The following is a 15,405-nucleotide window of genomic DNA, read 5'->3' as shown; positions in this document are numbered from 1 at the left end:
TTTAGGATATATATATGTGCTTTTTACATATATATATTTTATATATATATATATATAAAATATATATATGGCTTCCAACTTTTGACTGTACAGCTTTCACTACTATAAATAATGCTGCAAGTGACAATCACTGTGCACAACACTGGAACTGCATTTACAATTTTCACTACAGATTTTTAAAAAGTATTTGCTCTGAACTATAAACCATTTTTAGGCTTTAAGTAGTTTGTTAAGCTAATTTCCAGAGAGGCTGTACCAATTTCTACTCTCCTAGCAATACATGAACATCCTGAAGACTTTCTCCAGCCTTGATTAAATGTTAGTTTATATTAGCATCTCTCATAGTCTGGTAAGTGAAAAACAGTATTTTAAAGAGACGGAACTCAATTATATTAGTAATTAGTGAAATGTAAATTAAAGCAACAATAAGATACCACTACCCACTCACCAGAATGGCTAAAATTGAAAAGACTAATGATACTAAGTGTTGGTGAGGTGACCCATGCGATCTCGTACACCAATGGTGGAAGTGGAAATTGGTACAATCACTTTGGGAAACTATTTAGCATTATCCACTAAGATTAAACATATACATATTCTACAACCAAAAATTATACTCAAAGATACATCAGAAATGCTTGCACATGTGCAGCAAAAGATATGTTAATGTCAACATTACTCATTAGAGCCAGAAAACAGAAATAACTCAAATGTTGATCAGCAGAATTGTGGTATATTCATGCAATGGAGTATTATACAGCAATGGAAATGAACAAACTACTGTATAGCTATATGCAATAACACTGGTGACTCTCAATTGTTGAAAACAAGCCAGATATAGACCATGTAATATATGATTCTATTTATATAAAGTTCAGAAACAGGGCACATTAATCTATGCTGCTAAAAATCAGGAGAGTAACGACCTTTGGGAAGGAACAGACATTGAGAAGAGGCATGTGAGGGGCTGCAGGGGTGCTGGCAATGTTCTATTCCTTGGCCTGGGGTGGAGAGGGGGGATACTCAGATGTATTCATTTTCTCATAATTCATGAAGCTGTACAATCATGATTTGTGTTCTTTTCTATAGGTGTTATAATGCAATGAAGCTAAAATAAGGTGTTTTGCTTCATCTGCATTTCTTAAATAGTAAAGAAATGTTCAGCTTCCCTGGTAATTAATCAGCCACTTGCATCTCCTCTTGTGTAAACTGTTAATGTGTTTTGTCTTTTTTTTGGTGCCTTAGGAATGTATTATCTGCATGAGCTCTTTTATTAAGTATATTTATCTACTGTCCTTTATCATGGGAAACTTTTTATATTTTTGGTTTTTAATTTCACTTGTAATTTTTGGAGGTCAAAAGTTTTTATTAATCAAATGTGTCATTATTTTACTTTGTAATACATCATTCACTACCAATATCCTGAGAAAACCCTTTTCTATCCAAAGGTCAGAGAAATAATAATATTTTGAGTTTTTAAATGATTTTAAATTCAATTTTAATAAGTTATCTTAAAAATAACCTTCTCTCTATTGAAGTAAAGCTATTTTTGAAGCACATATCCCACACATAATAAGAATAGACACAAGGATGGTGTTCAAGATACACTTGCTGATTGGCTTCTCCTCTAACTCTCTTAAATCTGTACTATTTTATAAACAGTTTGATGTTCAAATGAAGAGTGTGAAAATTAACAAAGTTCCATTAACAGATGAGATCCAGAAAATATGAAATGTCACTTTTTATTACAAAGAAAATGTCAGTTAAACATTAAGTTGAAAAAAAAAAACCTCTTGGTTATTTACCTTGGGGTGCTGAAAAATGTCCTCTACCTTAAACAGAATAGTGGTAGTTACAAGGTGCATACGTATGTAAAAATCTATTGGGTAGTATACTTAAAAATTGTGTATTTTATAGTATGATGTTAAAATAATCAAATTGGTTTTAGTTGAATTTCAATACCAAATATAACACCTTTATAATACTACACTTCTAGATCCAAAATGAATACTTAGAATTTAACATATACTGTCAGAGGTTCTGAGTAACACTGTTCAAAATACCAGGAGAAATAATAAACACCACCGCCATTTATTCCACACTTATTCTATGTGAGGCTCTGTCAAAGAATGAGACATATTCAAGCTCTCAATGTACGAATTTCAAACAAGCCAGTAATATGCCAATTCGAAGTAATCTCAAGCGCATATAACAAGAGTTAAACATTAGAAGGGTAGATCTAAGCTGAAGATAACATAGAATTTGTCCTAGGGAAAAGGCATAATGTTTAAAAAATAATTATACAAAGAGCCAAGTAATAAGAGGCTCTCTGCTAAGGAACACACCAGACACAGGAACCCGGAGTTCAAGGATCCTGCCCAATTCTGTGCTCCTCCACCACCTGCTGGGGGCTCTGAGTGGAAAGTCGGCTGCTCCCCTTTGCGGGGGCTAATCCCAGAGCTACAGCAGGTGCTGGACCTCCCCGTGACCCTCGTCCTATCTGTGAGCATCAGGGGAAATGAAACCCAGAGCACTGGGCAGAAGACCTTGGTCACAGGAAGTCTAGCTCCAGTAATTTACTAATTTAGTAAATTAAATTAAGTTAAAAAAGGTCAGAGCACCTGCTCAGAAGATAGAAGCCCTCTATAAACTATAAAGAACTATAAAATGGTAATAATCGTTCTGAGGACAATTGCTAAAAATACAGTCCTTCAATGTTGTGATTCTGAAAAGACTGTTAAAAGGTGTCATGACTGCATCAATGTCCACAGGCAGCCTTTACATCTACCCAGACAGGTGAGCTGCAGAAACGTTCCCCAGATATTCTCCTTGGTCCTCTTTATTCTTCTTAGAATGTTAATACTTTATACATACTAAACAATATAAGTAACATACATGCACATAACAAATCACAATAAACATAATGAACACCAATGAACCAATTACCAGACTCAAAATGAAAATACATCTCAAACCACGGATCTACCTATACCTTCCTAGGTATTTCTGATATGACCCACCCTTCTGCCTTCACAGGAGCTGCTGGCCTACCAGACACACATAGGGCTGGGAAAGCGCCCTGGTGTTAAGTGGCTGCCTGGAAGGTTGTGCTGAGAAGGCCTGAAGGCCTTGTCTGGGATGAGAGAACGCTGACCCAGGTCACACAAGAAGTGGTAGCAAGTGTGCCTGGCCCTCGCCAACTCCTTCAGCTTCATCTCCTTTCTGTAAACTTACTCTGTGTTCCAGTCATCGTGAAATGTTAATACGTGAGCATCCTGAACAATTGCAGGCTCTTTGTAGACTCTGTTACAAGCACTGCTCCCTTGGCCTAGAATGCTCTCCCTAGCTTTTTTCTTGAAAGACTGCACATCCTTTAAGTTCCAGGAAGCCTTCCTTGACACCCACCCACCCCAAGAAGAGTTGGCCACGTTTTTCTCTGTTGTCTTCCAGACTTTTTTCATAAAACTTTCTTTGCTTTAATTGCTTGTTTCTACACCTGTTTCTCCCACGTACCTGGAAGCCTATGCCTCTGGAAGGTAAGGATAACACTAATTTCTCTTTTTATTCCCAATGCACACAGAGGTACATACGAAATGCTTTCTCAATGCACGAATAAATATAACATCAAATAATTAGCAAAATGTTTTAACTGTGCAAATTCCTTTCAAGTTTAATCTACAAAAAAAATACAAGTACAATAGGAAGAAAGAAAATAACTAGGGCCTTGAGTTGATGGAGAGAAAAGAAGATTAAGAATACCAGAGGAAAAATTCTTGAGGAAGATTTCACAAAAATATACAGCACAATAATATTCCACAGAATGTATAAAACCTGGATCAGTAGCTTATTCAATAGTCTTAGGTTGGGTTTCAGTGCCTCCTTAGAACACAATGAAAATTACTTACTGGTTGTAAAGTTCTGGATGCCTAACTAAGTTCTGAATGAATTCATTCAGTCCCGCTCTTCTCTGTTTAATAAAATCTGTTAGGAGAGACAATACTATTATGATTATTTATATCAGACTGTAATTATCATCAATACAGTTATACAAGAATAGACAAGCACAAGATAGTGAATTTTGATTAAGAAGTTATTTCTTAATTCATGTTTCTTGATATACAATAAGGAATACTTACAAATATATATTTCTTAAATCTGTAAATACAATTATTATAAAATTAAAATAAAGCAGGTAGGACTTCCCTGGTGGCACAGTGGTTAAGAATCCTCCTGCCAATTCAGGAGACATGGGTTCGAGCCCTGGTCCGGGAAGATCCCACATGCCATGGGGCAGCTAAGCCCGTACGCCACAACTACTGAGCTTGCACTCTAGAGCCCGCGAGCCACAACTATTGAGCCCGTGTGCCACAGCTACTGAAGCCTGTGCACACAGAGCCCGTGCTCTGCAACAAGAGAAGCCACCGCAATGAGAAGCCCGTGAACCGCAACAAAGAGTAGCCCCGGCTCACCGCAACTATGCGCGCAGCAACGAAGACCCAACGTAGCCAAAAATAAGTAAATAAATTTATTAAAAATAAATAAATAAAATAAAGCAGGTAACATATTCCCCAAAAGAAAATGCTCCAAAAAAATGCCTATTTTAGGTTCTAAACAGACTCACTACAAAACGTGGAGACACTTTGCTTTGTCCAACTCCTCGTGTACTACCAGGTAATAAATAAGAATTAACACTATGACACTGGTGGCTGAAAAATCATGCTAACTTAAAAACAAAAAACAAACGAAACAAGAAATACTGAAATCCTTGCAACTGGAAATGGTGATTAACTGGTTGAGTATTACCAAAACTCTGCTGCTAAAAATAGGTTTTTATTTTGTATAAATCGATTTCTCTTCAAATAGCAGAAGTTAAAATTGAGAAATAAAAGTGATTTTCTATGTAAGTCATTGAAGGCTAGCATCATGCCTGTAAAAATTTTTTTCTAACTTTAGCCCTTAACACAGTGTCTTGGAATGTACTTAACTGATGTTTGTGAATGAATTAAAAAAAAAACCAAACAAAATGATTACACATTCTAGCATTCACAGTCTCCAAATTTCATATGCCCCATCCCTGATTTAACTCAACTGTTTTGTTACTTTGTAATTTTATTTTTCAGTAGTAAAGATAATCTTGTTTTGTTTTTAAAACTACCAAAAAAATATAATTTATATATTGATTCCAAGATCCTATCAGCAAAAGGTTTGATATTAAACTATTTAGAATATAGAAATATAGCTAATTCTGTGTATACTCTACAGAAAGATCCTTAAATTCAAAATGAAATTTTAACTTAGAAAAGCATAGGCAGAAATAACCCTTAAAATCTGCCTCAAGTATGTAAAACTTATCTTACAGAGGTTGGTAACCACCAACATAGAGTGGAAAAAAAACAGAGAAGAAAATGACATGCATGGACTTAGAAGCTGCAGCATAAGAACTCAGAAAGATGTATGGAAAAACTCTATATGGTAGCTGTCAAACACGAGGTTAAATTAAAAGGACAATTTCTTTCTTCACGCTCTAACTGTCCCATCTTTAGCCAGTGAAAGCCCCATCAATTGGGCCCCTGTGGCCTTTTGATAAAACCTCAGTATTCTTGTATAGCTTCTTTGCTTTCAGGCCAAGATATCCTAGGACCATCTTGTACATTTCTTGCCCAGCACCTGGAACTGCCATGGAAGTGTGGTTCCTTTAAGGGGGAAATGGTATTTAGAGATTACAACCTGGATGCTAAGGGTGTTTGCTGCTACTTATTTGTTATTGTTTTCAGGCATTTCCAGTGGAGAGCACTGGGAAATATGTATTGTTTTAGAAAGAGAAAAATAAATCATGATTTCATACTGTATTCCCAAGTTTAAAATTACAGGAATTTTTACTTAAAATCTTTGATTTTATATTTGTATCTCTTTCCTCTTCTGCTTAAAATTTTGGTTCTCATGACATTAACATAATTACAAAATAACTCTATATTATCAATGAGATTATTGAATGCAGGATAAAATTTCTTTGTACACTTTTTTTTTTGCCATGAGGAATATAAAGCTGAGTTTCCATGTTTTAAAGTCATTTAAAGTAATTATTCTCCATGTGTTTCACCACCAATCAGAATACAGTTATACTTTTTCCTTGTTTATTTTCAGTTGTTAGAGACTTCAATATTGTTGCATTTGTTTTTGTTTTTAAATTGTTTAAAATATGCAAAGCTGTGCACAAGATTCATCCAGGGAGGTCTAACATCCACCTCTGTTGTCTCCAGTTGGCCTCTCCCTCCTTAAGGTCATCAGTTTTTAGTTTTTGGTTTATTCTTCCATTATTTCCTTTTGAATCTTCACATCCTTTCTTTATCTTTATCTCTTTGCCTCCTTCCCTGGATAAAATGATTCTGATTTTAGGGTTTAACTAAGGGCTCCACCGAACTCTAACCCAAGTTCAAGCCTTATGTTAATCACTAACATGTAGTTTGAATCCTCTTAAATGTCTGTCACTTCAAATTAATTAATTCTCTCATTCACCCAGGCCTGACACTTCAGTTATCTCTGATTCTCTTCTCTATATGTCTCCTTTACCTAAGCAATCACCAAGATTTCTTACAGATTTTTCATTAAAAGATTTCCTACACATGGCTCAATTTTTAGCCCCATTTCCACCTGAGTTGTAGCTCTCATCACCTAATTTGAGGACTACTGGAATACTCCCTTAACCAGACTCCCAGTCTCTATCTCATGTTCCCTCTGCTGTGCCTACTATACATTATACACTGTTGGTTTCACATCATGTTGCTACTTCGCTCAAGTATCTCTAAGGCCCCCATGTTGCCCTCACGATGTTTTTCAACCTATGCTCCACAGACATACTTCACTGCTACACCAACAAAGCAGCTCCGTTTTTATTTGTTCTACACATTACATTTTTCTGCATCAGATTTCACTAGGAAAAAAGTGTTCTACAGCTAAAAACAAAACAAGAGAACAAGAATACAAAAGCCACTGGCCGATAGAATCAATCCATGGAATGTGTAACTGGCTTTGCTGTGCCAACTCAATCGTCTCTTTAGTAATGGATTCATGTATTCAAGTAACATTTATTGAGAATCTAATATTTATTAGGCACTATAATTAAATAAAAAAGATACAGTATCTACCTTCATAAAATCTACAGCCCGATGAGACAAACTGGCAATAATAATAAAGTGTGCTAAATTCTCCCAAGAGAAAAAAAGTCTACATAAAATAGGGGAAGTGAAAAAGAACAGGGGAAACGAGAAGCCTCTCCAATCCTGAGGTTCAGAAAGTGTAAAAGAATAAAGAGTCTCCAGCTGAGAGGGTTACAGGGGATTCCAGCACCCTGGGGGGCGGGGAACTCAGTTTTAATTACAGCAAGAACGTGAAAGAAATAAGAAGACAGAGGATAAAGGAGTTTGTTCATCGCGGGCAGAACTGCACAAGGTATAGTGAAAAGGTCTGGGAGGAAAAGGAATGGTGTAAGGTTAGGTGGTAGAGAGGAAGCAAGATAAGCCATTTGAGAGCTCCTACATAAGGAATCACAGGTCTGATGGGTTACAAGGTTACAAGCAAATTAGTTTAGGAGGTAAGATGGTGGGGAGGCAGGAAACTCGATAGCATGTCAGGATCCACCTGTGGCATAAACAGATGACTTTACAGCATAGAATTTCTGGTGGATAGAGACTTCTATCTCTCTATAGGTCGCCATTTGTGTACTGGGTTAATTTCTTCTAGATTCTAGTAAAAAAAAAAAAAAAGTTTGAAGTTGAGGCTTCAGACATCTATACAGCCTCCAGATTTCTGAGATCCTATGTGTCATCAGGCTCCCCAAGGGGGAACAACAAGACATTTTCTTGGTATCCCATTCAGAGGCCTGCAGGGTGCCGTGTACAGAGTACGCATTTAGTAAATGTTTCATGGTTAGAAAAGTACTGCCCATTATCCTTAATAATCAATAGATTTATCTGAAGCCAGACTGCTTGAATTTAACTTCCAAATCTGACTTTTACTAGCTGTAGGCGACCCTGGGCAAATCAGTCAACCTGTGCCTCAGTTTCCTTACCTATAAAATAGTGATGATAATAATACCCACCTCAAAGGGTTGTTGTGAGGACTGAATGAATTAAAACACATAAAGTGTTTAAAAACAACGGCTGGTACACAGTAAGCACCTTCCTGAGGCATTATTTTCATAGAGCATGAGATCCATTAGCTTTGTAACGTTATACTATTATACACTGCAATGAATATGTTAACTACTTTTTCAAACTTCAACCATCACTTATGGCTGGTCTATGAAGTTATTGCTTACCTGGATCAAAATTATCACCAAATATTCTCTTGGCAGGAATCTTGAGGGCCATAGCAGGAAATTGTTTCCTTAACTAGAATTGAAAACATTACATTACATGAACTTAATTTTATAGGTCTTCCAGGTATACATGTACCAAAACAAAATACAATCTGATTTTCAAAAAAATCCGCCATAAGACATACCTTTAAGTATATCATGATCAAATGTACAATATTAAATTATACCAATAAAATACCATTAGTCTGACTAATCCCATTTTGTCCCAATAAAACACTTAGTATCTTTGTGACCTGGAATAAGTTACTTAACATCTCTGAGCTTCAGTTTTCTTGTTGGAAAATGGGGATAATCTTCGCACTTACCTTAGTGATTTGTTGTGAGGCTTAAAGAAAATCATCTATGTTAAGTGCTTAGACTAGAACCTGGAGTATAGGTTTTGAATACGTTACTCACTGTTTTGTTACCTCAGGAGATGTGATGTTTGTGTTCTCTCTAAGTGAACACACTGACAATTGTTTTCTGAGAAAGCTGATGAATTTTGCTTTCAATACCCTCTGCTCTAGCCTTCCTCCTATTAATAATTGTTTCTCAGATTTGCTTATCCCCAGAGAAAGAAAAACTTCATCCTGAAGAAATTAAATTTGGGCAGTAAAGCCATAAAAATGGGTAAATGCTTATTTTTACTGTAAGCTTGATGTCAAAAAACCACACATACACAGTCTTACCAATCCTTGCATTCCTCTAGTAAATTTAGATGTTTTAGAAACAACAACCAAACATACACTATGTATACACAAACACACACACATTCCTCCACTGACAGGAAATACAAATAGGAGAATGTATTAATCACTCTACACCATGAGCATGCTCTCAGCAAAATTCAGAATGAAAAATCTGCAGACAAATGACCCTGTTTCTTTCAACAAAAAATTGTAAAAAAAAAAAAAAAAAAAAAGGAAAGAGAGGTGGAGGGGAAAACAGTGATTAAAAGACAGGTCATAAAATCAACTATATTTCAACAAAATATTTTTTAAAAAGTTAAACAAAAAAATAAACTTATAACGATGTTAAAAAAAAGACACTTCAGGGCTTCCCTGGTGGCGCAGTGGTTGAGAGTCTGCCTGCCGATGCAGGGGACACAGGTTCGTGCCCCGGTCCGGGAAGATCCCACATGCCGCAGAGCGGCTGGGCCCATGAGCCATGGCCGCTGAGCCTGCACGTCCGGAGCCTGTGCTCCGCAACGGGAGAGGCCACAACAGTGAGAGGCCCGCGTGCCAAAAAAACAAAACAAAACAAAACAAAACAAAAGACACTTCATAGACTTATCAACCAGTTTATATGACATTAAGTATTTGACATTAAGGCATTATTGTTAATTATTTTTAGATGTGATAATGATATTGTATGTATATTTTTTAAAGAATCTTTATCTTTTTAAAGATGTATACAGAAATATTTACAAATGGAAAGACATGATGTCTGAAATTTGCTTCATAATTCAGTGGGCTGGCTAGGGACAGAGATGAAACAAGAATGGCCGTGTACGGTAATTGCTGGAGATGGATGGCACATTACATTATCTTCTCTATTTATACTAGTCTCTCTACTTCTGTATGTGTTCAACAAGCTTTTAATAAAAAGCTTCCAAATGTAAACTACAGTCATAAATACACATTTAAACTGACAGTTAACATTTTACAGATTGGAAATTTCACTTTTTTCTTTATTCTAAAAGGAGCATAGGGAAAGAATTTGTGTTTTCAAACTTGGAGAAATCCAGTCCAAGTTTAACTTCACTTCTGTAGTTTCAGAGAACACAACTGATACCATTCCCCTGTTTTTTTCTTAGCTCCTCACCACAAAAGGCAGAATTGGAAGGAGTTACATAAAAAGAGAGGAAGACACAGAAAATGGGAAAATAAGAAAAAGATGAAAAAAGGAAGAGAAATACAGGAAAAATGAGGGAGATGGATGGTAAAGACTCAACTAACATTAGGGAGAATTTTCTGCAAAAAGCTTAACATGGGTTGCTTGATGGAAAGAGAATTAAAGTGATCATGTGGGAGGAGTGCCCCCAATAAACTTTCCTACTTTACCTTTATAACTAAAGATACTCAAATATTAACACCTAACTTTCATGACTTAAGGAAACACAGGAAGTTGTGCAGCTAGACAACATCTGATTCATTCTGGCCCATTTAGGAAGTAATTTACCTCTTAACTGAGATATGCTTACCTTCCCCCATATTTAAAATATTTTACAAATGATAACGCATAGACATATATCCATCTAACACTATTTTTAAAATCAAGAGACAGGGATAAGAAAACTGAAAAAGTTAACTTTTAAAATATGAAACAGTTTTTTCTGGAGGATGCCTAATAATCTACTATTTTAAAAATAACAACATGAGGAGATTGCTGTTTATTGTTAGAGCAGAAGAAATTTAAATTTGTGATTTGAGGCCCAATTGCTTTTTTTTCTTAACTGAAGCAAAGCTTGGAACCCAGAGCTGTCTCAATAACCTGGGGTCTCTAATGACCAACAAAGGCAGTGTCCTCTGGCCTCCTACGTATGCATAACCTTAAAGGCAATGTTCTCCACAAACACTGGTCCCTGTGTAAGATCTGGCCTGATGTGTTAAAATGACCATGGTGCTCTAGCTTCCTATGGTAGAAACTGTAACTGTAAACACTGGATGAAAAATAATATCTGAACTATGAATATATAAAACAGGTTTTAGTTATTTAAATAACTGATGATCTCAGGTAACTGTCAGGCTTTTGAAAGTCAATATTCACTTCAGCTGTGTTAGCTACTTAAAATCTGGAACCTTAGACTAATTTCTAACAGAGAATGAAACCATAGAAGGTAGGTAGGCTTATGACAGACTTTCAGACCTAAAGCTTATAGTTGAGCAATTTAACCACAAAGAGCATGATGATTAACAATTATTAGAAAGGTAGGTAGAAAGGATTTATTTCTAATCTCCTATGACACTGAAATGTATTTTAAGCTGTATATTTAGTTTTCATATCTTCAATAGTTTATCTGAAACTTCTCAACAGTCCTCTCTCCACCCTTTTTGGTAAGAATTCCAAAGTCAGGATGTTTTGAAGAACCCCTTACCCTTTTCTGCTTATCTGATATATATAAGTATTATTTAATTATCAAATAAATTTCATTTTCCAGTTTTCTCAGGTGTTTTGTTTTAAATAAAAATCTTGTAGACTGACTGTTACTTACAGTGTTGTAAAGCTTATCGAACTCCGCATATCTTCTGAAGACAAACCACTCACTCCTGCCCACTGAAACCAGAACTTTATAAACCTGTGGAAATAAAAAATAACAATAAAATTTGATCACAAAAAAAAGCACATTAGCTATTTACATATGCAAATAACCTTTCATACTCATGAAACTGATATTAGACATTACTATTTATATGTGATTCTCCAAGATACAGAAGTATACCAACTGAAACACTTATTTTATCTTGTTGAAAAGTGTTTTATTTTTAAAATGTTATGAAGTATTTCCATAGTTTTCAGAGAATAACACAATGAATACCCATGTACTCATTATTTAGATACTCTGAATTCTGACATTTGGCCATTCTTGTTTCAGATTTTCTTCCCCCAAAATAAAACATTATAGTTTCAACGGATGCCATTCTGCTCTCTTCTTCCCCAGCAGTAACCACTACCACGAAATGATAAAGTATTTTCAAAAGGAATGCCTGGAACACAGTAAACACTAAATTATTAGTTCTCTTCCTTTCAGGGCATCTTTTACACAGTATTTTTCAAACTAAGAATTTATCCTCAGATTTCCTACTACCATCTTAACCTGTGTTTAATATTTTCATATATACATAATTTCACATAACCACAGTCAACAACCCTATGAGGAAATAAGCAGAATAAATATTACAACCCCCATTACAGATGAGGAAATGATGGCCCCCCAAAGTTAAGTAACTTGCCCAAGTCCACAGACTTGTGAGACTAAAATCTAAATCTTCTAACCCTCCATGCACTAGAACAAGTATCAAATCAACAGTTATAATACAGAATTAACTCTCATAATTCGTCCCACAGATACTCTCAGAATATAATTCAACATACCAATGTACAGAAAACAATTTGGAACCCCAAAGATCTTTTATAATTTCTAAAGAGAAAAATAACAAGGATCCAGGTATATGAGGAAAGGTTCACTGATGTATGGCTTGGGTTATCAATCTCACTATTTTACAGTGAAGATTAGGGGAAAGAGATATTTACAATACAATTGTCCACAGTCTGTTAGATAACAGAGTAAACCAGGTTTATTTTAGAAGACGGGCATACAAATATGTATAAACTATCCTTTCCCACAAAAGACTGGAAAGCTACACTCACCAGTTCATAGATAGATAATACTGTGAAGAAAGATCTCCCTGATACTGCATATGATTATAATGTAGGAATTCTGCAGTATTGTTGAAGATATGGTCACATTAACAGGCCCCTAGTACGAGGGGCCCCAGAACGTAAAGCCATATCCCCCTGTGAGAAAGGGATCAGGTCTCACCTGGAAAGTGAAGCAAAGTCATTGTATCAGTTACCTGGATAAGTGATGAATCACTTAAGCAGAGAGAAAAAGAGCATCCAGGCACCCTATGTGAGCTACAGGAGTAAGAGGATTTTCTGGTGTTAACTAAGAGGACATCAAATTGTCCTAAAGGAAGCTACTGGGTGTAAGATATCAGAATCGTTTATAAGATGACACTGCTCCCATGGGAGAGAGTGCAGAAGTAGAGGAAAAAGAACCTAGTCTGGGTGCTGACAAAAGTTGAGCCATGTTTTTAGGAGGAGACTACAGATTTATCTCCTACAGCATTCAGGATCAGATAGGCCTGGAAGCAGGCCTGCTACCAAAGGATCAGATACTTAGGTTTATATGATTACGAGATTCTTGAACAAACAGCACTGTTTGTGCTGACTTCCCAGTGGGATGAGTTGGCTTCCCATAGATACTCAAGTACAGCCAAGATGAGAACCCAAACCTAGGTTCCAGGCCAAAGCAGTTCTGCTGCAACTCTATTTACAGGAGCTTAAGATAAAGCCCTGTGAAGTTATTAATTGGCAGGATGATTTATGAACAAGGGCTTATTAAGTTCTAATAAAATACCAACAGGCAAAAACAAAACCTCTTCAAATTTTAAAAAACACTCTCATTTGCAAAAATGCACAAAATTTCACAGAAACAGTACAATAATAACAGTACAATAAATCTTAAGTTTTTTAAAAATATATTTCCTTATTGCCTGTCTTGCCCCACCAGAATGTAAGTTCTTTGAGAGCAAGGGCTGTATCATTCTTGCTACCCATTGTATTCCCAGTGCCTAGAACAGCCCTGCCATAAGACAAGAAACTCAAGGACAATTTGTTGAGTGGATAAATGAAAGTATAATTTAGACTTGGTTTAAGTCAAGACATCCTAGAACACAGTGCATTTCTCTGTAAAGTCGTTTAAAAGACACACGAAAACTAGAGTATAAAAATATTATTGAGGGGCTTCCCTGGTGGTGCAGTGTTTGAGAGTCCGCCTGCCGATGCAGGGGACACGGGTTCGTGCCCCGGTCCGGGAAGATCCCTCGTGCCGCGGAGCGGCTGGGCCCGTGAGCCATGGCCGCTGGGCCTGCGTGTCCAGAGCCTGTGCTCCGCAACAGGAGAGGCCACAGTGGTGAGAGGCCCGCGTACCGCAAAAATATATATATATATATTATTGAATAGTTAACGCAGTGTCTATTTTTGTTCCCCAATAATACACAGACATGCTGAAGCTGGACAAAGTCTGTGCTGGGCGGGGTCGGGTCTATCTGTGTTGAGTAGAACCAAGTTTCCTGAGGACCGGGGACTGTACTGCAGTGATCAGCAACTAACATGTGAACTTAATCTTACATTTCATTCAACTTCAATTCAACAAATACTGTTCTAGGTATTGGTGAAACAATAGTGAGGGAAGTTCTTGCTTCAAAGAACAAATTCAGGGAAAGCACACATAAATAAACCCAAAGTATGTCAGGTGGTGATAACTGCTATTAAAAAACTACACAGGGTAATAAGCAGGACAGAGTGTGAAAGGGGCAGAGTGTGAAGATGCTGTTTTATATAGGGTGGTCAGAAAAACCCTCTCTAACAACAAGGCAACATCTGAGCATCTGAAGGAAGGAAGTGAACAAGGGGATCTGGATAGAGCCTTGGAGAACTCACGGGACACCTCTTGGGACAGCCGGTAAGAGTGACACTATAGGCCTCCTCGACCTTTTCACAGAAGACGTGGAAATACCTCTACCACGAAAAACAAAAGGACACCTGAGATAACCCATCGCCTGTATTTGCTATGTATGAACTTCCATCAAACTTGGCAGGAGGTTATGCCCTTGAAGGAGAGAATGGTCCAAAGGTAAAAGTAAGGAGAGGGAAGGAAGGAAAACTTCACACACTCCACTATCTTATGCTAAGCATACCGACCTCTTGTTTACCATCAATATGATGTTACTAAAACTGGCTTATACGAATGTGGAAGAAATGCTGAAGATATTGCTGCAACATCTGAGGAGAGGCAAATGGCCAGACACACACTGCAATCTCTCTGCTCTGGGCTTCTATGCAGGGTGTGGAGGTATGCTTATTAAGGAAGGGAGAACAGAAGACAGAAGGGCTGTTTCCAGCTCCTTGTCTGAGGCTCTGGGAGAAAACCACCATTGGGGGGCCCCACCCCACCTAGTTAAGAAGGCAGAGTGGGGTGGTCCAAGGGTTTAGTTTAACTCCTCAGCTTTCCTCAACTCCCATGTGACATGGACCTGAGCTGAAAGTCACTTGTCATGGCACTCAGCTGGCAGGGGCCGGGTGACCCCTTGGTCAGAGACCAGGGTAGACCACCTGAGTCAGGAGAAGGTGGAGGGCACGCAGAGCTTCAGTGGGGTCTACAGCCATCACGAGCCAAGGGGAAGCTGAGTCAGCAGTCAGTCACCACGACCCTTGCCAAGCCAACAAAGGGCAGATCACAAATCAGTTCATCAACTGCAGAT

At 37.2% G+C, this 15,405-nt stretch overlaps 1 protein-coding gene across 9 annotated transcripts in view; it reads right to left on the bottom strand.

Moving 5' to 3' along the window:
- Positions 1–15,405, bottom strand: part of SGK3 (serum/glucocorticoid regulated kinase family member 3) — a 147,530-nt gene that overhangs the window by 34,101 nt on the left and 98,024 nt on the right. For 8 of the 9 annotated variants that reach the window (XM_059994729.1, XM_059994723.1, XM_059994722.1 and 5 more), the window contains 3 exons: positions 11,571–11,654; positions 8,318–8,390; positions 3,906–3,981 (listed from right to left, as the gene is read on the bottom strand). In XM_059994729.1, coding sequence (XP_059850712.1) covers positions 3,906–3,981; positions 8,318–8,369 — 128 coding nt within the window. In that variant the 5' untranslated portion in view covers positions 8,370–8,390; positions 11,571–11,654. Of the gene's footprint in view, positions 1–3,905; positions 3,982–8,317; positions 8,391–11,570; positions 11,655–12,727; positions 12,748–15,405 lie in introns of those variants that run through there. The other variant, XM_059994730.1, reaches the window with a different exon arrangement.

Source organism: Delphinus delphis, chromosome 17 (assembly GCF_949987515.2).
Source record: "Delphinus delphis chromosome 17, mDelDel1.2, whole genome shotgun sequence".
Taxonomy (NCBI): Eukaryota; Metazoa; Chordata; class Mammalia; order Artiodactyla; family Delphinidae; genus Delphinus; species Delphinus delphis.
This window is presented reverse-complemented; position numbering and strand designations above follow the sequence as displayed.